The sequence below is a fragment of the Odontesthes bonariensis genome, chromosome 11 (genome assembly GCF_027942865.1).
Source record: "Odontesthes bonariensis isolate fOdoBon6 chromosome 11, fOdoBon6.hap1, whole genome shotgun sequence".
NCBI lineage: Eukaryota > Metazoa > Chordata > Actinopteri > Atheriniformes > Atherinopsidae > Odontesthes > Odontesthes bonariensis.
The window spans coordinates 37,383,870-37,411,536 of record NC_134516.1 but is presented as its reverse complement, the minus strand read 5'-3'; the positions used below and the strand labels follow the sequence as shown (position 1 = coordinate 37,411,536).

General features: G+C 46.4%; 1 protein-coding gene across 3 annotated transcripts; it reads left to right on the top strand.

The window, feature by feature from the left end:
- Positions 1 to 689: 689 nt before the first annotated feature.
- Positions 690 to 26,734, top strand: cd99 (CD99 molecule). 3 transcript variants are annotated; one of them, XM_075478123.1, is made up of 13 exons: positions 690 to 906; positions 14,238 to 14,270; positions 14,355 to 14,411; positions 17,485 to 17,517; positions 17,592 to 17,639; positions 17,735 to 17,776; positions 17,866 to 17,913; positions 18,845 to 18,889; positions 19,983 to 20,015; positions 20,247 to 20,267; positions 25,136 to 25,252; positions 25,335 to 25,388; positions 25,559 to 26,734. In XM_075478123.1, exons 1-13 carry the CDS (start codon positions 843 to 845, stop codon positions 25,585 to 25,587), a joined length of 624 nt encoding a protein of 207 aa, XP_075334238.1. In that variant the 5' UTR covers positions 690 to 842; the 3' UTR covers positions 25,588 to 26,734. The 3 variants fall into 3 exon arrangements, with proteins under 3 accessions (XP_075334238.1, XP_075334237.1, XP_075334236.1); XM_075478122.1 differs by having other exon boundaries at positions 691 to 906; positions 25,133 to 25,252; XM_075478121.1 differs by lacking the exon at positions 690 to 906 and adding an exon at positions 11,173 to 11,291 and having other exon boundaries at positions 25,133 to 25,252.
- The last annotated feature ends 933 nt before the right edge of the window (positions 26,735 to 27,667 follow it).

The window sequence follows — 27,667 nt, the reverse complement described above, 5'->3', positions numbered from 1 at the left end:
ATGAGCTATATGCTAAATGAAATAACTTAAATAACTTCGAATAGACATTGACATGGTATTTTGTAAGGTACATGTGGTATCTTTTCGTACCTTTTTGTATTTAAGATTATAAATATATAAGGCAAGGCAATTTAATTTATAGAGCACAATTCGTACACAAGGCAATTCAAAGTGTTTCACAGCTACATAAAATCACAAGGCAATAAAATCATTAAAAAGAAAGAAAACATTTAAATTAAAAAATAATTAAAATTAAAAAACCCATTAAAAATAATCATTAATTAATTAATTTAAAAGTGAAGAGTGGAGATAAAATACTTTCAGGTGTCATATGCACAGCTAAACAGAACTGTTTTCAGCCTGGATTTAAACATTGTCAGAGTTGAGGCCTGTTTCACATCTTCTGGAAGACTGTTCCAGATTTTAGGAGCATAAAACTGAAACGCAGCCTCACCTTGTTTAGTCCTGACTCTGTATTATATAAATAATACAAATAATATAATATGTTGTTGTGTTGGTGGCGGGAAAGTCTTTTTTTTTGGGGGGGGGGGGGGGGGCATGGTTCGCCCAGGGCATAAATCTACCCAGGACCGCCTCTGTAACCGTGCCTCCTCGTGTGTGCCTCCTCGCGCGGCGCCTCTCTTTAATGTGCCTCAGATGTCGGCCTGCTGGCACTCCGCCCTGCCGGGGGCGGCCGGCCGGCCGGCCCCACCCAGGCCCGGCTGAGTCACGCTGTAACCGGACACCAGCAGCAGCCCGTCCCACCGCAGACACAGGCCGGCTCCGCTGCTGCGAGGTTCACAGCCGGAGAAAGTTGGAGTAAAACCCGCTGAAAAGCCGCCATGAAGCCCGCGCTGAGGATCGTTTCTCTGCTTCTGCTTGTTTCCGGAACCCTGACACAGGACGGTGAGTTTGGAACTTTTGTGTCAGCGCAGGCTGTGGAAGTGGGGCGGAGGTTATGTATGAGCCGAGTTTGGGTGGAGTGGGTGTGCTGCTAACAGCGGGGGTAGGGGCAGCGGGAGGCCGCCATGCGAACACTGTGTTCGGCTGGGTGTGAGAGGAGGAGCCGCTCCTGCAGGCCCACAGAAGGGGACACTTTCCAGCTCATGGGACATGTAAAAGGCTTTATTACGCATGCGCTCTGGGCTGTCCTCCCTGGGAATGCTGCTGTGGGAACAAAGCTCACATGGAGCTGTTAAAGTGTTTAAGATGTTTCCATCCCCACACCAGTTAGAGCCTCACACCCAGGACTGGTGTCCCTCAACACCTCCAGATGATCCACTCAGATCATTGAGTAGGCTCAGAGTTTTAGCTCCGCTCTGATTTTAAAAGTGTTCGCAGATAGCTACAGATCATCTGTGGGCTTTGTACAGACTTCCTGTTAAGGCAGGATGACGCTGAAACCACAGGCATGGCACCAAGGCGTGTTCTGTGCACGTTGTGCACGCTCACAGCAGGGCTCACTGAAGTCTGAGGGGAACGATGTGGCTCAGAACACCACATTTCTACAGATTCCTGCAAATGTGATGCCGAGTAAAGGCAAAGACGAACGATGAATAACCCTGAATGTAACCCTGAAAGCATATCTGAGACTTCCAACGGCTTGTCCCGGTGACAGTGAGGAGGGTCTGTCTGCCAAACACAGAGCAGCATGTGTGAAGCCTGTTTTTGTTTTTTTTAAATGGAAAACACACTTATTGGATAAAAGCGTCTGCAAAATGAGAAAAAAAACTAGAGCTGGGTGAGTTAACGCGTTATTATCGCGTTAACTCGTGTAGTGGAATTTTTATCAAGGTGGATAAGAAGTTACTCAATAACAAGAGAAAATCTAGATTTTGTCTTTCTGTAAGTTTTATTCAAAGGCACACAGCGTTTGAACAGTCTCCTGTGTAGGACAGAGAGCCCAGAATGCAGTCACAGCACTTCCTTATATAGTGGGGTCATCTCTCCCCCTCAGGTTGGGAACAAAGAACAATAAACAAAAATCCCCCTCCTCTGTGCTCTCTTATACATCTGAAATAACTAGTGATGCTCCGATCGATCGGCTGCCGATCATGATCGGCCGATAATGCCCAAAAATAGCCTGATCGGCGATCGGAAAAATATGCCGATCAAAAAGCCGATCATGTGACATAATTACTAGCTTTTTTTTTTTTTTTTGACGTAAATTACTAGCGACCACTTTCTAATGTGGTACGTGACGTGTGTACAGAACCGAACAGGCAAAACCTCTACAGTGCATCTCGACAACATGACCTCTCCTGTCTGGAATTTCTTCAAAGTGTGTCAGAAAGATGTGAAACTTACTGCGGTCACGCCATCTGCGCTTCGCGCTAGCTACACTTGAAAATCGAGTGCCCGTTTACATCGCTTCATACGGTAAAGCGTGTGAGCGGATTTATGGTGCATTCAAGTGCACCCCGTAAACTCAGAAATCTATATCGAAGTTGATTTTTCATTTGTTGGAATACATACACCTGTCATTACTTGGTTGTTTTTTTTACTACATTCTTTTTAATGATTAAAACAAAATGATAGAACAAAATTATTGAAGCATATTCAGAATCAAACTCATTTCTGCATAGTCAGATTTGAAAACTTCCTTTAGAACCAAATCCAAATGTTCTCTGCCGACTCCACCAGAATCTTGTTCTACATGTCCCCAGCTACCTCTTTGGAGATTTTCAAGTTATTTCACTGCATCATTGTTTAATAATCTGATGCTGAAATCATACCCAGTGGATGATGTATATGGGCAGATTAAAATATTAATAGAAAATAAAAAAAACAATTGTTTTCTGCAAACTCCACCAGATTCTTGTTCTACATGTACCCAGCTACCTCTGGCGGTTTAATTTCTATAAATGGTGCACTCTCTGCTCGATGAAAGGCATGGAAATGTCCGATTCCTTCCGTGATCGGCAGTGATCGGCAATCGGCAGATCATGACTTTGGTGATCGGTGATCGGTGATCGGTCCAAAAAATGCTGATCGGAGCATCACTAGAAATAACAGTTAGTGAGGTAGCCTCTTTACAACCCCCTTGAGCTAACCTCCCCAAAAGGTGTCGACCATAAACATTCCCCAATAGAGTAAACATCTGTTTTCCCTCACTGACCATACAGAAGGGTCACAAGTTGAATAGTTCAGATGGAAAACAACAGACTTTGGATAAAATGGGACAACTAAGAATTTTCCCATCACACTCCTTTCTTCTGATTACAAGATAATCACAAAACAAAATAAAATTCTACAAAACCATCGTCCTAAACCATAAAGATTAAAATGGAAACAAAAAAAATATATCAAACACATGTGTCATTTTCATGTTTTGCTTTCCCGGAACTAATGTCCTTCAGATTACTAACAAAATAAAGCTAAAATAATGAGGAGAACAGTAATGTTAAAGAATTTCTAACTTCATTTATACTACAATAATTCCAAATATCAGTCTCAACTCCCCAAACAGTTTAGAGTTATTACATCATCATTAGCATCTTCATATAATATAATCCTCATCCATGCAATCTGTAATCTCAAATGCAGAATCATCACAAACAGAAATCAAGTTAACATCCGTATCAACTTTCAGCATGGAAACATTAATCAGTCTCATTACCATAGCTTTAACCATCGGAATAATGCAACACGAAAGAAACATCAAAATCAAAAAGAAAAAGAAAATAATCACTCCAATCCTCAGTAACCAGGACACAGGATCCCAGAGGAACCCATGTTTTCTTTCTGTAGAGTCGTCAGCAACTCCTGTAATCTACCATGGATGTCAGTCATGTTATTAGACACATCAGGAACAAAAGTACAACATTGTTCCCCTATTAAATGACAGACACCTCCCTTCTCAGCTAATGAGTAGTCTAAAGACATTCTATTTTGCAGACTCATAGTTCTTATAGCCTGCTGTTCCTTTGTCAGCAAAGTGAAACCTTCCTCAGTTACAGCAGTAAGATTTTCTAATTCAATTGACAAATCATTAATATCAACACTGGTTGATCATTAATAGCATGTGGAGTCAAACAACAAACATAGCAACTGTCATTCCTTATTTTTCTTGCCGTTTGACGCATCAGTTGCCACCAGATGTTATCCGCATGATCATGGTAGTCAGGGAAGTGATGAATCTCTCTTCGAGTCAGCTGATGAGTATTATTGGGATAATTACTCAGATTAATCACAAACTGTCTTTGCTGTACCTTTTCCCCAAATAAAAACAGGGGTGATCAGAATATTCGCAATACCAATGCAGTGTTGGAACAGACCATCTCCCGTACAACCGCATTGTAATCTCGCAGTGGGATGTCCTTTCTTCTTGTAATAAAACAGAAGAAACACTACCATAAAACAATATAATAATAAAAAAAATTCCAGCTGCCTCTCCTGAGTGGCTTCTGCGCTTCAGGCTGTTACCAGTCTGGTACAGGTGGGCGGTCGTTGGAAGCCCCTCTATGTAGGGGGTTCAGAACCAGGATCCTCTTCAGATAGTGTGGTGAACACTTTGCAGTGTGTAGCATGAACCCAGGTGTCTCTTCCCTGGACCTTCATGGCAGTGTGAGTCACCAGCAGAATCTGGACGGACCTCTCCACTGTTTGTCTCTCCAGTGACGTCTCCTGGTGTCTTTGATCAGCACCCACTGTCCTGGCTGGAACTGGTGCCGAGGTCTATCAGCCACTGGGTAGGGCAGCTTTCACTGTCTGATGAGAGACAGAAAGAGAACGTGACAGAACCTTACAATATTCCAACATGGAATATTCAAAATGAGCAGTTATTAGCATGCTTAAGTTAGTATTGGGTCCTCCTCCTGTGTTTGCGGGTCTCCCAAAAAGGATTTCAAAAGGACTCAAATTAGCTCTGGATCTATTCCTCATCCGCATATACATGAGAAACAAAGTTATTTTTACTGGGGTTACTCTTTTTTTTAATTGTTTTTCATAATCTTCATCGGGTCCTGGGTTATTTTTAAACCCAAGAGTAACATGCAACGCTTCTGTTGACATATAGTCTTGTAATCGGGACACTACATTCTTTCCTTCAGTTAAAAAGGCTGTGGCTGTACCAGCTGGATCTTTCTCTAGCAGATTTTATTTGTATCAATAAAGGGGTGATCCAGCTCCTTTGAGAACAAATAAGTCTCTTGCCTTAATTTCCTTTTTCCTTTTCACAAAAATCTGTCCACCATAATCTCATCATCACTTTCTTCCTCCACTTGCATTCTCCACACACAAACCATCATTTCATCATCTTCCTTTCTGTGAAACATCACTTTGGTTTTGGTGCGGTTTGACTTTTTTCTTTCTCTGCGTTTACTTTCTCTAGTTCCTTCTTTCTTTTCTGCTTGAATCAACCAGAATTTCACATCCTCTATGCCTTCCTTCTCTTCCTCGTTATATCCCTGATAATATAATTTCATTTGAGTTTTTAATCAATAGTTCACTTTGCCAAATTAATTTAATTAATCACATAGAACCATGGGCATGGACTGTATTTTTATTTATATTATTAGAGCTCCCACAAAAGTTAACATAACCAATATCAATATTTTTAACCATATCCAGCATTCCTCCTTTGGACGCATGATCTAATCCGTGCGTCCACTTAGCAAACCAGGAAAAAAATGTTCAGGCAGACATGGTCTACCATCAGAAAAAATGCCAACCAGAACCGCTGGCAAAAGTACAGCCAGCTTCTCACCATTTTTCTTTTTCCTGTGGGGTAGCAAATGATTGCAGTTCAGGGACCATAACAGCACGTGGATCAGTCAGAAAAAAGAAAGTTTCATTCAGAGGTCTCAGAGCAGCAACTTTAGCTGCTGAATCTGCTGCCGTATTCAAAATAGGTTTTCCATCCGATTTTAAAAAGGAGCGATGTCTTCCACAAAGCTCCGCAATCGTGGACCACCTCAAAAGCATATCTGGAATCTGTATAAATAAATAGTCACAGTTTTTTCTTTCCGCTAACTTGCAAGCCTCAGTTAAAACAATTAATTCAAACCCACAGCAGAACGAGAGGAGGAGCCATTAACATACAGGACAAGATCAGGGTTAGACAAAGGGGTGACCCGTTATCAGGACGGGGGAACAAACAACATTCAAAACAGCTGCGCAGTCATGCCGCTCTCCATCCCCCTTAGTGAGCAGAAGTTGACTTTTAACCATCCTCCTTAGAAGTGTGGCTGGTTTTAAAGTGATACAGCGTTTAACTATAATGTTAGGCATGTCCAATAATATAATGAATATCTAAGCCACCTTGCTGCAGATAAATGAGACGTCTTTTGTTCCAGGAGGATGATAGAATGTGGAACAAAAACTGTCAGTGGATTATATCCAACAATGTCACGTGACGCTAACACTGCTTTCTCAGCTGCAGCAACAGCACGCAAACAACAAGGTAGGCCCGCTGCGACTGCGTCAAGCTTACTGGAATAATAAGCCACAGGTCGCAATTTATCACCATGGGATTGCAACAACACAGATGACATGAAACCAGCCTTTTCATCCACCATTTGGATAAATGGTTTCTCAGAATTTGGTAAGGCCAATGCAGGTACAGAGGACAAGGCGTTTTTCAAATCAATGAAAGCCAATTCTGCCTCAGCAGTCCACTGAATTTTGTCTGCTGCTGCCAAGCCCCTCCCATATATTAAGCTGGCCAATGGCGCTTCCAGCTCAGAGTAATTTGCAATGTGAGCTCTGCAATAACCTGTCATACCCAAGAATGACATCATGTGTTTCTTTGTGAGAGGTTTTGGGATGTTCAGAACTGCGTCAATGCGCTGAGAGGACAGTTGTCTGCTCATGAGAGAACATGACCAAGAAACGTCACTTCTTCCTGCACAAATTGCACTTTAGATTTAGAAACTTTGTGACTTTTTCCTTTGAAGATGTTGAAACAGTTTCAACATGTCTGTCCTACATTGATCCGCAGATCCTGCTGAAAGTAATAAATCATCAACATATTGGATAAGGACAGTTCCAGGAGTCAGAGTCAAATCAGCCAGAGATTCTTTCAATGCTGTGTTAAAAATAGTTGAACCTTCAGTGTATCCCTGACAAAGACGGGTACAACAATAATAACAACTGGTTCACAATCCTTAATAAGGCCAACATTGTATTTATGAGCTGCCCATAATGAAATAGGCAGCTTTGCGAGATCTGCATCCGCAGAAGAAGCAGTAGCCAACAATAGATGTGAATGTGAAATCAGCTGCACTGTACGATTACAGGCAACAGTGGGACAATTCCTTTTAAAAGCATTTTGAGAAAGAGACACAAACACATCTGTCTCCCTCCAATCTGTGGCAAGGAGACAGCTCTTAACAAATATCCCCACATCCTTCCATTCCATATTGTTAGCCTTAGCCAACACAGGGACAGAAAACACATACAGCTCGGTATGGCACCGAGCCAAAAGCTTGAAATAAATTCAGCTGTTCAGAAGTCAAAGTTACAGATAAAGCTGCTGTGTGATCATTCCAGTACATGTCAGAGAGATGCACTCCCTCATCTGTGATTTCATACCAACTGTCCTCATATTCAAAATCAGGTCCATCAGACACATATGAAATACAATCCAAATCATCTGCAGCCATTATATCACTGTCAGGTGTCACAGCATTTACTGCTAATGTGACAAAATGCTGGGATGCAGGCCCAGCTGGAAGCTTCCACTCATATGCATACAAAAATTGATTTTGAGTCCAATATGCTGCGGTGTAGTCAAAGTCATCCTGGGTGTGAACTGTCAGTCCATCCGAAGTCAAAGTAATAGCTATTTTTAATCTACACATCAAATCTCTACCCATCAAATTTAAAGGACACAAAGGAGACACCAAAAAAGAATGTTTCAATTCCACGCCCTGACGAGTGGAACATTCTAAGGAAACCGAGAAGCCTTCTGTAACTGTTTCACCTGAAGCAGAGACAGAATGAACATAGCGACCACTAAGTTTTGGCTTCTCGTTGATACATTTAGCTGATAAAACAGAGTGAGTTGCTCCTCACTCAACAACAAAATAAATTTCTTCACCCATCACATCATAAAAAAACATAGGCATTCTTTTAAAGGCAGGGGTCTGTGTATGAAGATACGTGCCTGATAAAACAGCTGTGGCACCTTCTAAGTGTATGATTGCCTCTGTAAGCACCCTATGTGAATCAGAATCATCATGCAACCGTGTGTGTGTCTGTGTGATCTCACGCCCCCTTGAGAGGTCCCTTCTCACTACGAGTGGCAGCCGGATCCAGGGTCCCGTCCTCCACCCGTCAGTAGCCGTTGTCAGGTTGCTGCAATTTCTCTGAAAATTCATTTCTCCAATGTCCAAACTGTCCACAATTATGGCAAGCATCGGAGCGGGGCCACATGTCCTCTTCCCCGACCTCTGCCTCGCCGTCCTCGGGAACCACTTTGATTGGTGGCAAAATACAAAGTCAAGGCAGCATTATGCAACTCAGTCTCTCTTTTATCTACTTTTTTCTTCTTCCTGTCGTTGATAACGTCATCGCTGTGTAAAGCATGTCTTCTCAGTTCCTCAAACCATACTCCATGTCTCCATCCATCATAAAGAGTCTTGGTTTGCGCAGCGATCTCAGGGAGAAGTCCTTCCATGATGTACCCACACAGCATTTTCTCCCAGGGGCCCAAAACAGTAAAGTCAGCGGGGCGTTCTAAACCCGAGTGTTTATTAAACGCTTCTTCCATGCGATGAAGAAAATCAGGGACAGTCTCATCAGGACGTTGTTTCACTTGTTGTAAAACGGCACAATCACTCCTCTGTGGAAACTTTGTAATCAAATCAGCATACAGATGTTACATGGCAGCATACCATGGGCCATTTTGATGATTTAAATCGCCATCTTCACCACAGGCTGATGTGCGGATTGATCCGCGGGCTGACTTTCAGGCCGATTTCCAGGCTGACGCACGGGCTGTGGAGGGGGACGGGAGTCTAGATCCGGGTCAGCCATCTGGAGGGCCTGCAAATCCATCTGTAATGGAGCATAAGCAAAGAGGGTGAAGCATCACTAGGTCTATATGGAGGTGGAAATGTGGGACTATCGACAGAATGACCAGCATTGTCATATCTGTTACCCACGTCCCCAGACAAATCTTTCCTCCCTGCCATTTGTTTCAGTTCCGACTTTCTTTTTTTTTTCTTAGGTACGGCTTCCGTAATCCATTCATTCCAACACTTTACCCATATTTATCTCTGATCTAAATCTTGTTTTTAATTTTATTCTTATTTTTCTCCCAATCTCCATCCATAAACTCTTTTACTTTATTTAACTGGTTCACACTCAAACTTCCACCCTGTGGAAAACCAAACTTATTTTCCCAAATTAAAGCACATTTAACACAATCATCTCCACCTTTTTTCTTCCATAATTTTATAATATGCAGAGTCTGGAGACACCCCTGATGCCTTGAGGTTCCGGAACCATCTTCTCACCCAGATATATTTGTAAATCTATGGTCCGGATTCGATCGGCCAGAAACCGCCAGCAGGCTCTAGGACTCCCCTCTTTCAACTTTGGTGGACTGAAGACAATTTTGATTCTCCAGGCTGGCCAAGCGTCCTTATCCCCTGCTGCGTTCCTCTGGCGCGTCAAATCCTGCTCGTGACGCCAAGGTTGTAGTGGAATTTTTATCAAGGTGGATAAGAAGTTACTCAATAACAAGAGAAAATCTAGATTTTGTCTTTCTGTAAGTTTTATTCAAAGGCACACAGCGTTTGAACAGTCTCCTGTGTAGGACAGAGAGCCCAGAATGCAGTCACAGCCCTTCCTTATATAGTGGGGTCATCTCTCCCCCTCAGGTTGGGAACAAAGAACAATAAACAAAAATCCCCCTCCTCTGTGCTCTCTTATACATCTGAAATAACAGTTAGTGAGGTAGCCTCTTTACAACCCCCTTGAGCTAACCTCCCCAAAAGGTGTCGACCATAAACATTCCCCAATAGAGTAAACATCTGTTTTCCCTCACTGACCATACAGAAGGGTCACAAGTTGAATAGTTCAGATGGAAAACAACAGACTTTGGATAAAATGGGACAACTAAGAATTTTCCCATCACACTCGTTAATTATTTAACAACGATAAATATTTTATCACGCATTAATGATTAGTTTTTCATTTTTTTATTTTTTATTTTAAAAATACAACAAAAATTTAACAAAATATTTTTTTGGGGGGCTTGTGTGCCTTTAATGGATAGGAAAGTTCAGAGAGACAGGAAGCAGAGAGAGGGGGAACAACATGCAGCACAGGGCCGTCCGATGCGTGGCTCGAACCGGGGCCAGCTGCAGCGAGGACTATAGCCTCTGTACATGGGGCGGCTGCTCAACCCACTACGCCACGGACCACCCCTGTTTTATTATTTATTTTATTATTGTAAAAGTCTGTTGCTCACAGGCTTTTATTTTGTAAAAGTCTGTTGCTGTCTGCTGAGGAACCGGAAAAGAAAGTAATCGGCGGATCCACCAAACATGGAGAAGGGTACGGAACTTTTACTCGGCCATTTTCATTTTAAAGTTCTTCCAGACGGCGGAGTCGACAGAACCAAAGTCATCTGTAAACACTGCCAAGTTGAATTGTCTTCTCAGCGTAGTAGTTCCAGTCTAAAATATCACTTAAAGGCAAAACACACAACTGATAGCAGCAAGTCATTCAAGGAAACAGACAGTGGAGCGAGGCTTCTACATAAAAACTACAGAAAGATGCTGATGTTAAAAGTGTGTTTGCACAACAAATGTTATGGCACTTTCATTCATATGGCAGCACATTTAAAATAAAGCTAAATGCTAAAAGCTATACACTACTTTTGAATTAATTTTTGGATTTTGCGTACAAATGCGATTAATCAGGGAAATCATGCGATTAATCGCGATTAAAATTTTTTAATGGTTGCCCAGCCCTATAAAAAACATTTGTTTTGTGTTCCCCTGCGGCCGCTTCAGTGTCCGAATGTTCTTTGCTTTTGTCTTTGTGCAGCCACTCATCAGAGCAGTGCTGGCAGTGCCCGTTCCCTCCGTGCACAGCTTTATTTAGGACGCATGTTATGCTAACCGAGGCCAGGTCACGGGCTGAGTGGGTGGGGGGAAGTTGTACTTGAAGGGGGGGGTTTGTTGTTCCACAGTATCAGACACCCTCCTTAGAGGAAAAACTACTCGCAGGAATGACTCATGCTGCTCAGTGTGTCAGTCAGAGCTGCCATGGCAGCCAGCAAATAAACCGTCTGTTTCCCAAACACAGACACATGTGTTTCCAGGAAGAAGCTGAAGGTACAGAGGCAGTCGCCTGTGGCAGGGTTGTTGTGTCTCTGGTTGAATTGTAACGGGACAGGGTTGTTGTGTCTCTGGTTGAATTGTAACGGGACAGGGTTGTTGTGTCTCTTGTTGAATTGTAACGGGACAGGGTTATTGTGTCTCTTGTTGAATTGTAACGGGACAGGGTTGTTGCGTCTCTTGTTGAATTGTAACGGGGCAGGGTTGTTGTGTCTCTGGTTGAATTGTAACGGGACAGGGTTGTTGTGTCTCTTGTTGAATTGTAACGGGACAGGGTTATTGTGTCTCTTGTTGAATTGTAACGGGACAGGGTTGTTGCGTCTCTTGTTGAATTGTAACGGGGCAGGGTTGTTGTGTCTCTTGTTGAATTGTAACCTGACAGGGTTGTTGTGTCTCTTGTTGAATTGTAACGGGGCAGGGTTGTTGTGTCTCTTGTTGAATTGTAACGGGACAGGGTTGTTGTGTCTCTTGTTGAATTGTAACGGGACAGGGTTGTTGTGTCTCTTGTTGAATTGTAACGGGACAGGGTTGTTGTGTCTCTTGTTGAATTGTAACGGGACAGGGTTATTGTGTCTCTTGTTGAATTGTAACGGGACAGAGTTGTTGCGTCTCTTGTTGAATTGTAACGGGACAGGGTTGTTGCGTCTCTTGTTGAATTGTAACGGGACAGGGTTGTTGTGTCTCTTGTTGAATTGTAACGGGACAGGGTTGTTGTGTCTCTTGTTGAATTGTAACGGGACAGGGTTGTTGTGTCTCTGGTTGAATTGTAACGGGACAGGGTTGTTGTGTCTCTGGTTGAATTGTAACGGGACAGGGTTGTTGTGTCTCTGGTTGAATTGTAACGGGGCAGGGTTGTTGTGTCTCTTGTTGAATTGTAACGGGACAGGGTTGTTGTGTCTCTGGTTGAATTGTAACGGGACAGGGTTGTTGTGTCTCTTGTTGAATTGTAACGGGACAGGGTTGTTGTGTCTCTGGTTGAATTGTAACGGGACAGGGTTGTTGTGTCTCTTGTTGAATTGTAACGGGACAGGGTTGTTGTGTCTCTTGTTGAATTGTAACGGGACAGGGTTGTTGTGTCTCTTGTTGAATTGTAACGGGACAGGGTTGTTGTCTCTTGTTGAATTGTAACGGGGCAGGGTTGTTGTCTCTGGTTGAATTGTAACGGGGCAGGGTTGTTGTGTCTCTGGTTGAATTGTAACGGGGCAGGGTTGTTGTGTCTCTGGTTGAATTGTAACGGGACAGGGTTGTTGTGTCTCTGGTTGAATTGTAACGGGGCAGGGTTGTTGTCTCTGGTTGAATTGTAACGGGGCAGGGTTGTTGTCTCTGGTTGAATTGTAACGGGGCAGGGTTGTTGTGTCTCTGGTTGAATTGTAACGGGGCAGGGTTGTTGTGTCTCTGGTTGAATTGTAACGGGACAGGGTTGTTGTGTCTCTGGTTGAATTGTAACGGGGCAGGGTTGTTGTCTCTGGTTGAATTGTAACGGGGCAGGGTTGTTGTCTCTGGTTGAATTGTAACGGGGCAGGGTTGTTGTGTCTCTGGTTGAATTGTAACGGGACAGGGTTGTTGTGTCTCTGGTTGAATTGTAACGGGGCAGGGTTGTTGCGTCTCTGGTTGAATTGTAACGGGGCAGGGTTGTTGCGTCTCTTGTTGAATTGTAACGGGGCAGGGTTGTTGTGTCTCTGGTTGAATTGTAACGGGGCAGGGTTGTTGTGTCTCTGGTTGAATTGTAACGGGGCAGGGTTGTTGTGTCTCTTGTTGAATTGTAACGGGACAGGGTTGTTGTGTCTCTTGTTGAATTGTAACGGGACAGGGTTGTTGCGTCTCTTGTTGAATTGTAACCTGACAGGGTTGTTGCGTCTCTTGTTGAATTGTAACGGGACAGGGTTGTTGCGTCTCTTGTTGAATTGTAACGGGACAGGGTTGTTGCGTCTCTTGTTGAATTGTAACGGGACAGGGTTGTTGCGTCTCTTGTTGAATTGTAACGGGACAGGGTTGTTGCGTCTCTTGTTGAATTGTAACGGGGCAGGGTTGTTGCGTCTCTTGTTGAATTGTAACGGGGCAGGGTTGTTGCGTCTCTTGTTGAATTGTAACGGGGCAGGGTTGTTGCGTCTCTTGTTGAATTGTAACGGGGCAGGGTTGTTGTGTCTCTTGTTGAATTGTAACGGGGCAGGGTTGTGTGTCTCTGGTTGAATTGTAACGGGGCAGGGTTGTTGTGTCTCTTGTTGAATTGTAACGGGGCAGGGTTGTTGTGTCTCTTGTTGAATTGTAACGGGGCAGGGTTGTTGTGTCTCTTGTTGAATTGTAACGGGACAGGGTTGTTGTGTCTTGTTGAATTGTAACGGGACAGGGTTGTTGTGTCTCTTGTTGAATTGTAACGGGGCAGGGTTGTTGTGTCTCTTGTTGAATTGTAACGGGGCAGGGTTGTTGTGTCTCTGGTTGAATTGTAACGGGGCAGGGTTGTTGTGTCTCTTGTTGAATTGTAACGGGGCAGGGTTGTTGTGTCTCTGGTTGAATTGTAACGGGGCAGGGTTGTTGTGTCTCTTGTTGAATTGTAACGGGGCAGGGTTGTTGTGTCTCATGTTGAATTGTAACGGGGCAGGGTTGTTGTGTCTCTGGTTGAATTGTAACGGGGCAGGGTTGTTGTGTCTCTGGTTGAATTGTAACGGGGCAGGGTTGTTGTGTGTCTGGTTGAATTGTAACGGGGCAGGGTTGTTGTGTCTCTTGTTGAATTGTAACGGGGCAGGGTTGTTGTGTCTCATGTTGAATTGTAACGGGGCAGGGTTGTTGTGTCTCTGGTTGAATTGTAACGGGGCAGGGTTGTTGTGTCTCATGTTGAATTGTAACGGGGAAGGGTTGTTGTGTCTCTGGTTGAATTGTAACGGGGCAGGGTTGTTGTGTCTCTTGTTGAATTGTAACGGGGCTCTTCCTGTCCTCCTCATGCAGGGTTCGACCTGGGAGATGCCCTCCTTGACCTAGGTGAGTGACCCTCTTTAGTTTGGCTTTTTACTTTCACTTGGAAGGAGACACGGTGACACCGTGAATGTGTTCTTGTTCCTGTAGATCCAACACCTGCGCCCAAAGAGCAGCCCAAGGCCCCAGAGAAGGACAAAAGTGGTGGTAAGTATCTTTTCCTTCGATCTATCTATCCTAACCAATTCTAAAAATGTGTGTTGTAATCGAAATTGAATTAAAAAAAAGTCGTTTGGAGGGAATAAAAATACAGAAATAAACATGTAAAATTAAACATCTTCCAATTAAAGTCGAGACGTTAATAAAAAGCAACATTGACACAAACTGCAATGAATGCAGGTTCAAATCAAAGCAGAAAAACAATTTCTTTCACATTCAATTCTTTCATCTTTGTAAAAACCGTGTGTTTATTTTAGATTTAGAAGCTTTTTAAAAAAAAATTCATTTCGGATTATGGCAGTTTTAGCCTTCCATATTTTTACTGTAACTGAGTAAAACGTTACCAGTTACAGGAAGCATGGGATAGGAAATATAATATCTGAATGGAGCCAAGAAGGCAGCTGATGGGAATCAACAAAACTGGAGGGAGCGAGCGGCCCTGACCTTCCCCACAGCGCAGAATACAACCCACATAATGAATATGTATGAATCATCTGTTAAACATGGAACCAAAATGTCTCCAAACATCTATATTCCATTTAAGTCATCCATACGTCCACATTTTTCATGCCAGAAACACAAATGTCACACTGATGTGATTCCATGTTGGGATGTGCTTTGCTTTGATACCGCACCTGGAAAGCTGAGATAAGTTCAACCAGCCAATCGAATCGCCTGGCTGACCACACCTGTGATTTCTGCCCATCAAACACCCACAGTCTGTCTGAGTTCTCTCTATTTTACAGCCACTAAAAGGAGTCCAAAGACATAACCGCCTGCCACTTGCTGCTGGAGCCTCGGTACCTGTAGAAAAAGTGTGGAATTTGGCCCCCTGAACATGTATTCGGGAGCGCAGCTGACTCAGGTTAAGCTGCGCCTCCTGTTTCCTTTCTCTGGAAGCGTGGGTGTGTGCAGATGAAAAGAAAGAAGCTCAGCAGCGACTGCTGCTCACAGTCCTTCTGCACGCCCTGACCCAGATATTGTCACGCAGCAGAGGGCGTTTCCTCTCCTCTGGCTGCTGCTGCACGCAGTGATGTGGCTTTAATCATCAGGAGACATGGCATTGGTGTTCACAGCTATGCTGATGATACACAGCTTTACATCGCCGTGTCTCCTGATGACCTGGAACCAGTTAATGTTCTTTTGGATGGCAGAGAATTTCTTACAGCTCCACCAGGACAAGACTGAAGTTTTAATTATCGGTCCTGAAGACAAGAGAGAGAGATCATTTTACCAAAAATACAAAACTTTAAATCTTCTCGACGTGTGAAACATCTGGGTGCTCTTTTTGACTCTGTGCTGGATTTTATCCCACATAGTAGAAATGTAACAAAGACAGGATTTTATCATCTTAAAAATATTGCCGGAGTCTCTCTCCTGCCAGCACAGAGGTGCTGATGCATGCTTTTATTTCTAGTAGAACAGATTATTGTAATGCCCTGCTCTCTGGTCTGTATTTATTTCCTACAATTAATACAGAATTCAGCTGCACGTGTGCTGACAAAGACCAGAGGGTGGGAACACATTACAGCAGTTTTAAATTTCAGGATTGATTTTAAGGTTCTTTTAGTTGTTTATATAGGTCTTAATGGTCTTGGGCCTTCTTATCCATCTGCTCTGCTTTTAAATTATGAGCCCTCGCGGACCCTGAGGTCCCCTGGTACCGGCCTTTTAGTTGTTCCTAAAGTACGAACCAAAACTTATGGTGAGACGTCGTTCCACTATTATGGACCTCATCTGTGGAACAGCCTGCCAGAGAAGCTCAGGGCTGCAGAGTTGATGTTTTTAAAGAGGCTCAAGGCCTACCTTTTTAATTTAGCTTACAGCTGAATTTTATTCAATTTATTTTTATTTGATTTATTATTATATTTTTATTATTTATTTTGGTTTAGTTTACTTTTATCTATTCATCCATTATTTTAAATATTTATTTTTTAATTATTTTATTATATACTTATTTATCCAGTGTTTTCTCATGGGGATCTAAAGCCCGAGGTGGCCTTAAGGCCCGAGGTGGCCTTAAGGCCCGAGGTGGCCTTAAGGCCCGAGGTGGCCATAAGGCCCGAGGTGGCCTTAAGGCCCGAGGTGGCCATAAGGCCCGAGGTGGCCTTAAGGCCCGAGGTGGCCTTAAGGCCCGAGGTGACCATAAGGCCCGAGGTGGCCATAAGGCCCGAGGTGGCCATAAGGCCCGAGGTGGCCTTAAGGCCCGAGGTGGCCATAAAGGCTCGTGTATACTTCGCAGCAGTGTGTCGCAGTGAGCTTGTCGCAGACACGACGCAGTTATTTTTGATTTATGCCTTGAAGCGCTGTCTGCGCTATGTTAATCCCACGCCACAACGCAAGAGGGACAATCACGAACAAGCTAGGATTGTGGGTGTTTCGGTTACGGAGGTCATTCAACAACAATGGCGACTGGACGAATGCGCACTTTGATTGAGATGCAGCTGATCGATCTAGAAATAGAAGAAATATTGCTACTACTAGAGCTGGCAGAGAGGCGAAAGAATCATCACGGTTAGCACGGTTAGCGTCAGCCGGTTAGCAAACCGGAAATACGCTTAGTGTAGAGCGGATGTAGAGTTGACCAATCAGAGGCCTCCTTTCTCTCCTCCCTGCGGCGATGTCTGCGGCACTGTCTGCGGTGAGTTACAATTTTGAGGAGGTGCACCAGAGTGTCTGCGTAGTGTCTGCGTTAACTGCGACACACACGCAGACGACCTGGTTTCCGAGTATAAATCAGGCTTAAGGCCCGAGGTGGCCTTAAGGCCCGAGGTGGCCATAAGGCCCGAGGTGGCCTTAAGGCCCGAGGTGGCCATAAGGCCCGAGGTGGCCTTAAGGCCCGAGGTGGCCATAAGGCCCGAGGTGGCCTTAAGGCCCGAGGTGGCCATAAGGCCCGAGGTGGCCTTAAGGCCCGAGGTGGCCTTAAGGCCCGAGGTGGCCATAAGGCCCGAGGTGGCCTTAAGGCCCGAGGTGGCCTGGCATGTTTTAGATCATCTCACTCTGCTCTGCCACATCTGTTTGCTCATGGTGTCTGAACTGATCCTGCTTCCTTCCTCCTCAGGTGAGCTGGACCTCCTGGATGCGTTTGGAGCAGGTAAACCCCCCCCATGGTCTGACCTGCTTACAAACCTGGTGATCTGTTGTGTAACTCAGTCTTTATTTCTGCAGTTGATCCACCCGCTGAAAAACCCAAGAAACCAAGTTCTGGAGATTCTGGTAGGTTAGGCTCACATCTGGCCTCACAGATGTTGCACGGTCAGTGCATCTGTCAGGTGAAGTGACCGTTTACGGTTTGTAACTGCTAATTCCAGGTGGCTTCGATGGATTTGATCTGGAGGACGCCCTGAAACCAGGTAAAGCTGTTTGACTGGTTTGGACTTGAAGTGGTTCTTTCATCTGAAGCTTTCTTTCTGTTCCTGACTCTGTGTCTTTGTGTCAGCAGACCCCCAAACTGACAAGCCCCCTGTCAAACCACCAAAGAGTGGAGGAGGTGAGTCAGCTCATGCTCCAACACAGGCTCCAGCTCATGCTCCAGCTCAGGCTCCAGCTCAGGCTCCAGCTCAGGCTCCAGCACAGGCTCCAGCTCAGGCTCCAGCTCAGGCTCCAGCTCAGGCTCCAGCACGGGCTCCAGCTCGGGCTCCAGCTCGGGCTCCAGCTCGGGCTCCAGCTCGGGCTCCAGCTCGGGCTCCAGCTCGGGCTCCAGCTCGGGCTCCAGCTCGGGCTCCAGCTCATGCTCGGGCTCCAGCTCGGGCTCCAGCTCAGGCTCCAGCTCAGGCTCCAGCTCAGGCTCCAGCACAGGCTCCAGCTCAGGCTCCAGCTCAGGCTCCAGCACAGGCTCCAGCTCGGGCTCCAGCTCGGGCTCCAGCTCGGGCTCCAGCTCGGGCTCCAGCACAGGCTCCAGCTCGGGCTCCAGCTCATGCTCCAGCTCGGGCTCCAGCTCAGGCTCCAGCACAGGCTCCAGCTCGGGCTCCAGCTCATGCTCCAGCTCGGGCTCCAGCTCATGCTCCAGCTCATGCTCCAGCACAGGCTCCAGCTCAGGCTCCAGCTCAGGCTCCAGCACAGGCTCCAGCTCGGGCTCCAGCTCGGGCTCCAGCTCGGGCTCCAGCTCAGGCTCCAGCACAGGCTCCAGCTCGGGCTCCAGCTCGGGCTCCAGCACAGGCTCCAGCTCGGGCTCCAGCTCAGGCTCCAGCTCGGGCTCCAGCACAGGCTCCAGCTCGGGCTCCAGCTCGGGCTCCAGCTCGGGCTCCAGCTCGGGCTCCAGCTCGGGCTCCAGCTCAGGCTCAGGCTCAGGCTCCAGCTCATGCACTGATCCATGTTCCCTGTGTTCGAGTGTTGAGGGAGCATCTGTCTCTGTACATGCTATGGAATTAAACTGCATGTAAACTTAATGTAAACTGCATTATGCTGGTGGTTTCTTCCAGGCGGGAGAAGCTTTGATGACTCGGACCTGTTTGACGTGAGTGGAGGTGATTACAAACCTGATGGAGGTCGTTCAGGAGCTAAGACATTTAGATTTGGCTTTGGATTCCTCTGAAGTGTCAGCTGCTTATTAAATGTTATCAAAGTGCCCCCCTCCCTCAGCAAATTAGCTACAGCTGATACTACCACCCTCTGAGTAGTGAAACCTAAGCAAGCTTCCAGTCGGAGTCATTGCTCCGCTATTGATGTGTGGGAATCACAAGTTGCTGCACAACTGCTGCTGGATCACATTACCCAGAAACCATAGAACCCTCCCTGTGCCCACAGGTCTGCCACCCAAAGAATGATACGAGCGGCTGAAATGAGTTTCCTCCAGAGGGGGGCGGGGCTCAGCCTTAAAGATATGGGGAGGAGCTCCACCGTCTGGGGGGCGGGGCTCAGCCTTAGAAATAGGGGGAGGAGCTCCAGCGTCCAGAGGGAGCTGGGAGTAGAACCGCTGCTCCTCCACATAGAAAGGAGTCAGCTGAGGGGGTTCATCTGTTAGGATGCCTCCTGGTTAGGAGGCCCCGGGTCAGAACCAGAACTCACTGGAGGGATTATATATCCCATCTGACCTGGGCACACCTCAGGACCCCCAGGAGGAGCTGGAGAGGGGGAGAGGGGTACCTGCTGGTTCTGAGACCCGACCTCAGATAAGAGGAAGATGATGGATGGATTTCAGTCATTTCAATTCAATTCAATTCAATTCATTTTTATTTATATAGTGCCAAATACAACAAATGTCATCTCAAGGCACTTAGATTATAAAGTCCAATTCAAGCCAATTGGAATTCAATTAATTGTAATCATAATTATTCATAAAAGAATCCAATTCGTTCATATAGAGCCAATTCAAAAACAATTTCCTAGCTAAGGAAACCAACAGATTGCACTGAAACTTTTTTAATTTATTTTTTTTTTTAATTTTTTTTTTAAATTTTTCAATGCACTTTAGAAATAGGATCCAAAAATAGGATTTGGTCTTGGACCAAACAAAGAGGGAGATGGAAAGCCACAGCCCTCCAGCTTTGGAGAAGTAGAAAGTAGAAAAGGGTCACATGGTGTCTAACTTGAGCATGTTCCTTCTCCTTTTGCCTGCAGGCCGTGCATCAGACCCTGGCCTGGATCCTGACGGTACGTCCTCTGGGGTTACTCACTTCTAACTTCCCCGTTAGACTCTGCTCTCTGCTCTCCTTTAGGCAGTAACGGGGGAATAAAAGCTGTTTTTAAAAGGTTAAAGGCTAATTGTTTGCTGAGCTAAGATGATGAGCCTGCGTGATGAATAGTTGTTGGAAGATGTTAGCAGTATGGGCTCTGATCATTAACATGAAGACTGACCTCCCCTGTGTCCCCCCCCCCCCCCAGGTCCCGTTGATCAGCCTCAAGGTGAGTCTCACAGCTTCTGCTGTGGGCTCACACCCAGCAGCTGGTGGTTTTCTTCCTCACGCTGGTGGTGGGCTACCGTGTGGTGGGCTACCGTGTGGTGGGCTACCGTGCGGTGGGCGTGTTTTGGTCCGGCTCGGTGTGTCATGGTGGTGTTGCTGCAGCCTGGTGTCATCGTGGGGAGGTGGAGCTGTGTTCTGCTCTGTGAAACGGCAGGAGGAGGTCTGATGGTGTGGCCGGGTTTACTGTAGCCAAGCTTCAGAGAGCTGCAGCCCTCTTCTGTCTGGTGCAGTGCTGGCTGTAGAGTTGTGGTGGAAAGGATCCCTGGAAAGGTTCACTTTGATCATGGCAGCGTAAAAAGGCTTTCAGGCATTGAGTGGATTTAATTAGCCTTCTGTTAGAGCATCCAGTGAGTCCACAGGGAAGCTGATGCTCTCTGACTTTAAAAGTCAAACCGATCCTCCCAGTTCAAGTGTCAGACTCAGGAGGTGGGGAAGGTTAGTCTGAGCCTTAGCTCGCTAGCTAGCTAAACCCTGAGCCTGTTAGCTCGCTTGCTAGCTAAACCTGAGCCTGTTAGCTCGCTCGCTAGCTAAACCTGAGCCTGAGGTTAGCTCGCTCACTAGCTAAACCTGAGCCTGAGGTTAGCTCGCTCGCTAGCTAAACCTGAGCCTGTTAGCTCGCTCGCTAGCTAAACCTGAGCCTGAGGTCAGCTTGCTCGCTAGCTAGCTAGCTAAGCCTGAGGTCAGCTTGCTCGCTAGCTAGCTAGCTAAACCTGAGCCTGAGGTTAGCTCGCTCGCTAGATAAACCTGAGCCTGAGGTCAGCTCGCTCGCTAGCAAGCTAGCTAACCCTGAGCCTGAGGTTAGCTCGCTCGCTAGCTAAACCTGAGCCTGAGGTTAGCTCGCTCGCTAGCTAAACCTGAGCCTGTTAGCTCGCTTGCTAGCTAAACCTGAGCCTGAGGTCAGCTTGCTCACTAGCTAGCTAGCTAAACCTGAGCCTGAGGTCAGCTTGCTCGCTAGCTAGCTAGCTAAACCTGAGCCTGAGGTCAGCTTGCTCGCTAGCTAGCTAGCTAAACCTGAGCCTGAGGTTAGCTCGCTCGCTAGCTAAACCTGAGCCTGAGGTCAGCTCGCTCGCTAGCTAACCCTAAGCCTGAGATTAGCTCGCTCGCTAGCTAAACCTGAGCCTGAGGTTAGCTCGCTCGCTAGCTAGCTAGCTAAACCTGAGCCTGAGGTTAGCTCGCTCGCTAGCTAGCTAACCCTGAGCCTGAGGTCAGCTCGCTCACTAGCTAAACCTCAGCCTGAGGTTAGCTCGCTCGCTAGCTAGCTAGCTAAACCTGAGCCTGAGGTTAGCTCGCTTGCTAGCTAAATCTGAGCCTGAGGTCAGCTTGCTCACTAGCTAGCTAGCTAAACCTGAGCCTGAGGTCAGCTTGCTCGCTAGCTAGCTAGCTAAACCTGAGCCTGAGGTTAGCTCGCTCGCTAGCTAGCTAGCTAAACCTGAGCCTGAGGTTAGCTCGCTCGTTAGCTAGCTAGCTAAACCTGAGCCTGAGGTTAGCTCGCTCGCTAGCTAGCTAACCCTGAGCCTGAGGTCAGCTCGCTCACTAGCTAAACCTCAGCCTGAGGTCAGCTCGCTCACTAGCTAAACCTGAGCCTGAGGTCAGCTCGCTCACTAGCTAAACCTGAGCCTGAGGTTAGCTCTCTCGCTAGCGAGCTAATCCTGAGCCTGAGGTTAGTTGGCTAGCTAACCCTGAGCCTGAGGTTAGCTCGCTCGCTAACCCTGCCTGCTAGCACAGAAGTCCAAGTCTGGTTCCTCTGGCTAAAACCCTGCTACGATTGTGTGTCGTTGCAGATCCAGACCTTCTGTGGGGCCAGATCCTGAAGATGCTTAATGCTAACACTCCAGAGGAATTCCATGTGTGGATTTCCAACTTAAAGCAGATGTTAGCTCCTCTGTTAGAGAGGGCCATGGAGCTCCTGCAGGCCCTTCCTGAGCTGCTGCCCTGAGCTGCTGCCCCCAGCTCTCAGACTGAACTCTGACCGCTCTGAGGGCTTATTTCGGTTCCTGTGTTTTCTTTAGACTACGTGGTCCTTTTCTTTGTGTTCCTGTTCTTTATCCTCCACAGCCCCTCCCACCACAGGCACTGCAGTGTAGAATCTCAGCCAACTGCAGGCTCACCAATGAGCCGTGACTGTGGATGGCAGTGAGCGCACACGCCCGGTTTCCGGGTGTGGTTGGACGCGCTCCACCCTGTGATGGCTCATAAATATGCTGTTTTGTGTGTGGATGGGATGCTGAACGTGTTTTTCTGTTTTTCTGAGTCATGCTGTCGTTGGGTTTCGGGTTCATGCAGATGTGTGTTGCATAGAGTCTTAAAGGGGCAGTTTGCTTTTTTATTAAACCTTTAAAGGGGAGCCGGAGCTCAGGTGTGAGCTGATCAGATAATAATGTTGCTTAAAGTTGGTCTGATGGGAGCAGAGCGTCCCACCCATCAGCTCAGTCAGCATTCTTTGCACCCTGCTGACAGAGTGCCACCTTTCCTTGGGTCCCAGGGTCTCCACTCTTAGGGTCAGATGCTGTTTTTCCCTCTGTTTGCTGTCTGGTGAGCAGCAGGATTCTCTGCAGTTGAACGTGTATGAACTGTGTCCTGAATAAAGGAAAGCTGTGGAATGGGCTCAGAGGAGAGCTGAGCTCTATTCCTGGCAGAGGAACAACAAACTGTTGATTCTTGCATTATTTCACCTGACATGATGTGATGCACATGGTTCAATCTGTCTGGGGCAGGGTCGGGGTGAGGGTTGGGGTTGGGGTTGGGGTTAGGGTCAGGGTTGGGGTTAGGGTTAGTGTCAGGGTTAGGGTTAGTGTCAGGGTTAGGGTTAGGGTTGGGGTTAGGGTTAGTGTCAGGGTCAGGGTCAGGGTTGGGGTTAGGGTCGGGGATAGGGTCAGGGTCGGGCTTAGGGTTAGTGTCAGGGTTAGTGTCAGGGTTAGGGTCGGGGATAGGGTCGGGGATAGGGTCAGGGTGAGGGTCAGGGTTGGGGTTAGGGTCGGGGATAGGGTCAGGGTTAGGGTCAGGGTTGGGGTTAGGGTTAGTGTCAGGGTCGAGGTTAGGGTCAGGGTCGGGGTTAAGGTTAGTGTCAGGGTTGGGGTTAGGGTTAGTGTCAGGGTTAGTGTCAGGGTCAGGGTCGAGGTTAGGGTTAGTGTCAGGGTTAGGGTCAGTGTTGGGGTCGGGGTTAGGGTCGGGGTTAGGGTCAGTGTTAGGGTTAGGGTCAGGAAGCAAACACACCAGCTGACCCATAGTAAGCTCATGCACGTGCACATATCAGCCGCCATGAAGCAGTGGAAAGACTTTGGTTTTTCCCTCTTGGTTCTCCTCCTCCTACCTCATGAACCGGTTTGATGCTCCTTCTCTCTGTGCATTAGGCTGGCCTCCTTTCTTTCTTTCTTTCTTCCTGTGACTTTAGTGCTCAGACCGCTCCCTGTTTCCTCCACTGCAGCGCAGGGCGGTCGGGCCTCACGTGCGCGTGCCTTACTCATGTCTCTGGGCTCTGGGCGTGTTCGCTGAGCGGCTTTAATCCAGCGCTTTGTCCTCCTCTGAGTCTCTGTGGGTGTCGGCCCTCCCTGCTTCTCCTCCCTGTTGCCTCTGTGCTCACGGCTGCTTGTTGCCAGCTCCGTTAGAAGCTGTTGGGCGCCGCCCGGTGGACAGCAGAGGTCTCACACATGGTGGCACCAGCTGAAACTAAAATAACTTCAGCTCTATCAGTGGATTCATCTGCACATTAAAGAAAGACAAACAGATCAAGTTTATTATTGCAACATATTTAATGAGACTTTTGCATGTTCAATCTAAAGAGTTTAGGTCCTATTGATCCGTGTGCTCATGGTTATTCATTAGGGCTGGGCAACGATTAAAATATTTAATATTAATAATTTCCCTGATTAATCACGATTAATCGCATTTGTACGCAGAATCCAAAAATGAATCCAAAAGTAGCGTATAGCCTTTAGCATTTAGTTTTATTTTAAATGTGCTGCCATATGAATGAAAATGCCATAACATTTGTTATGCAAACACACTTTTAACATCAGCATCTTTCTGTAGTTTTTATGTAGAAGCCTCGCTCCACTGTCTGTTTCCTTGAATGACTTGCTGCTATCAGTTGTGTGTTTTGCCTTTAAGTGATATTTTAGACTGGAACTACTACGCTGAGAAGACAATTCAACTTGGCAGTGTTTACAGATGACTTTGGTTCTGTCGACTCCGCCGTCTGGAAGAACTTTAAAATGAAAATGGCCGAGTAAAAGTTCCGTACCCTTCTCCATGTTTGATGGATCCGCCGATTACTTTCTTTTCCGGTTCCTCAGCAGACAGCAACAGACTTTTACAAAATAAAAGCCTGTGAGCAACAGACTTTTACAATAATAAAATAAATAATAAAACAGGGGTGGTCCGTGGCGTAGTGGGTTGAGCAGGCGCCCCATGTACAGAGGCTATAGTCCTCGCTGCAGCTGGCCCCGGTTACAGTCCCACATCTGACGGCCCTTTGCTGCATGTTGTTCCCCCTCTCTCTGAACTTTCCATCCATTAAAGGCACAAAAGCCCCCCCTCACCAAAAAAAAGTTAAATTTTTTTGTATTATTTTTAATAAAATAAACGATAAAACCTGCGTTAATGCGTGATAAAATGTTTATCGGCGTTAAATAATTGACGAGTTAACTCTCCCAGCCCTATTATTCATCACACTTTGAACCTGACTTGATCTAAGGTGAGGGTGCACACATTTAGGTCCATGCTTCCCCTGATTACAGAAGGAGTGTGTTCATGTCAGTAAGCAGCTGGTGAGTAGCGGCTCCAGCCTCAGTCTTTCTCCCTGTGCAGCAGAGGCAGGATCCGGGCAGATCGCCGGCATCGTCAGCGCCATCGGGGTGGCTCTGATGGGGGCCGTCTCCAGCTACGTGGCCTACCAGAAGAAGAAGCTGTGCTTCAAGCTGCAGGGAGGTCAGTGTGTGCGTCTGCATCTCAGAGGTTCTCAGTGTGCTGCCACCCCAAGCCCACCCTGATCAGAGTGTTGCCCCCTCAGGTGCAGATCCAGAGAGCGGGAAGGGACACCAGGGCACTCACTCTGAGCCACAAGGTGAGTTTGTTCATGCTGTAAAACATCCAGAAACGTGGCCTCTGGCTCCGTGCTGGAACTGAAGCAGGTTTCCAGGTGGACTGGTTCTGGATCTGCAGCCTCTGACGGACTCCAGCTGGATAGCTTCATCCGCCCTTCAGACTCTCAGTGTTGTTTCTTTTCCTTTGCAGCTCTCAGCAACCTGCTCCAGACCAACTAGGTGCCCACGCAGACCTTTGAGCCTTTGGACGTCTCTGGTCCCGTAAAGAGAAGTTCCCAGCAGCATTTTCATGTGAACTTTACCCTTTAAGAACTGGAACTCTCTGCTCAGCTCCAACACAATCAGCTCCGTCTTTCCTTCCTTTCTGACTGACTTCAGTCACACACACCTTTCACATGCTTATAACGAACCCCATCTATATCACTGTGAAGCATCTGAGAATCTCCTCCCAGGTCATTTAAACCCAAAGATTCAGAGGAGGAAGGGTTTGTGGCCTTGGTGCAGCAACATGCTGCAGGAGGAGGCGCACGTTCACTGCTAAAAGTATCAAAAGCATCAAAACAGCAGCATGTAAAGAATTGGAAATGATTTATTTTTAGGCAAATATATTCTTCAATTTAAGGGACGGTCTCAGAGCAGTTGGCCTGAGATAAATGTTACTCTGGTTGGATATCCAGCTGAAGGAGCTTTTTATATAAACCGCTGCTTGGAAAGTTAGCAAAGGGCTACATGTACGCACACAATGGTTTTCTATTAGTTTGTAGGAGTGCAGCTTTAAGTATAAGGACGGGTTTTCTCTTGTTTCTGCTTCATTTCTTTGTTTTTAAGTTTCTTTTAGCGATAAATCAGATGTTGAATGTGAAGCATTCTGCTTTCAGGAATAAGTCCTCAGAGAACCGGCTCTTTGCTAGCCTCTTTTTAAAGTTAGCAGCTAGCTGGTGTAGCATTCAGGGCCCTCCAGTGATGCTGCTGGAATCCTAACCAGTCAGCTGGAACTAAGACATAAAGTTTTCCAGTTTAATTGCACTGACACTCGAGTCTTTCTTTTAGGGTCACGTTTTTACAGGTTCTCAGCCTCTTCAGATCAGTTCTGGCCATCTTTTTCTACTTCCTGAGTGTGGTACGTTCCTCAGACTCACAGATGCACCATCAGCTTGTGTGTCGGGATAGCTTGGATCACACGACCATAGCTGTAAATAATGGAGTAGAATGTCCTGCTGCCTTTTGCTTTGGCCTTGATGAGTTTTTATTCTCACTTTAAATATTTACAAGCTTTGCTCATATCCAGGTCTGTTGCATCTGATTAATGTTACTTTGCTGGTTGAATTTGGTTTGTACATGTCCTCAATAAAGTGTTGTACAGATATTTGTGTTTTTTTCAGTTCAGTTTATTCACATAGCACCAAATTACAACAAAGATTCAGTCCAATTCAAGCCAAATACAACCCGATTAACTGTAATCATAACCCAATAAGATCCAGTTACTTCAGAACCAAATTAGTCCAATTCCTACAGAGCCAGTTAATAAAAGTAGCCAAGCTGAGGAAACCAACAGGTCTTCAGTCCAATCTCCCGTCCTGAAACTGTGGGGAGAAAAATCTCCCTTTGAACAGGAAGAAACCTCTGGCAGAACCAGAACCAGGAACCATCTGCCTGGACCAGCTGGGGGCTGAGAGGACAGGAAAGAGGGGACAACAAGCAGCGTAAAGGCTCTAGCATGGTAGCTGCATCTGCTCGCGCGAGCGGTGTTGATGACGTCACGATTTCGTGCCCGCCAAATATAGTGGCGCAAGTCGATGTGCCAGTAGTTGCAATTTTCTCCGTCACAGAGGTGGCGCTGCTACGTGAAGGTTACACTACTCTACAACCACGAAAGTAAAGTGGAGAAGAAAACAATGCCGCTGTCAAGAGCAAGAATACTGTAATTAATGATACTGCTGCAGTATTCGGATCATTTTAATTTTTTAATTCAGTTAATAGAGGTGAAGGTCTGAAGCCCCCGGCATCAACAGAGTCTTTGCCTTCAGGTATCTGTCCCGTAGCTTCTTCCACACATTCTTACAGAACTCTCCCTCTTTCCCCAAAGTTCTGCCCATCTCTGTGCACCAGTTTTGGGAGTTTAAGTGCTCCCTGTGCTGTTTCCCAAACTGGCAGCTGGTTCCACAGAGAGGGGCCTGATAACTGAAGGCTCTGCCTCCCAAACTGGCAGCTGGTTCCACAAGGGAGGGGCCTGATAACTGAAGGCTCTGCCTCCCAAACTGGCAGCTGGTTCCACAGAGAGGGGCCTGATAACTGAAGG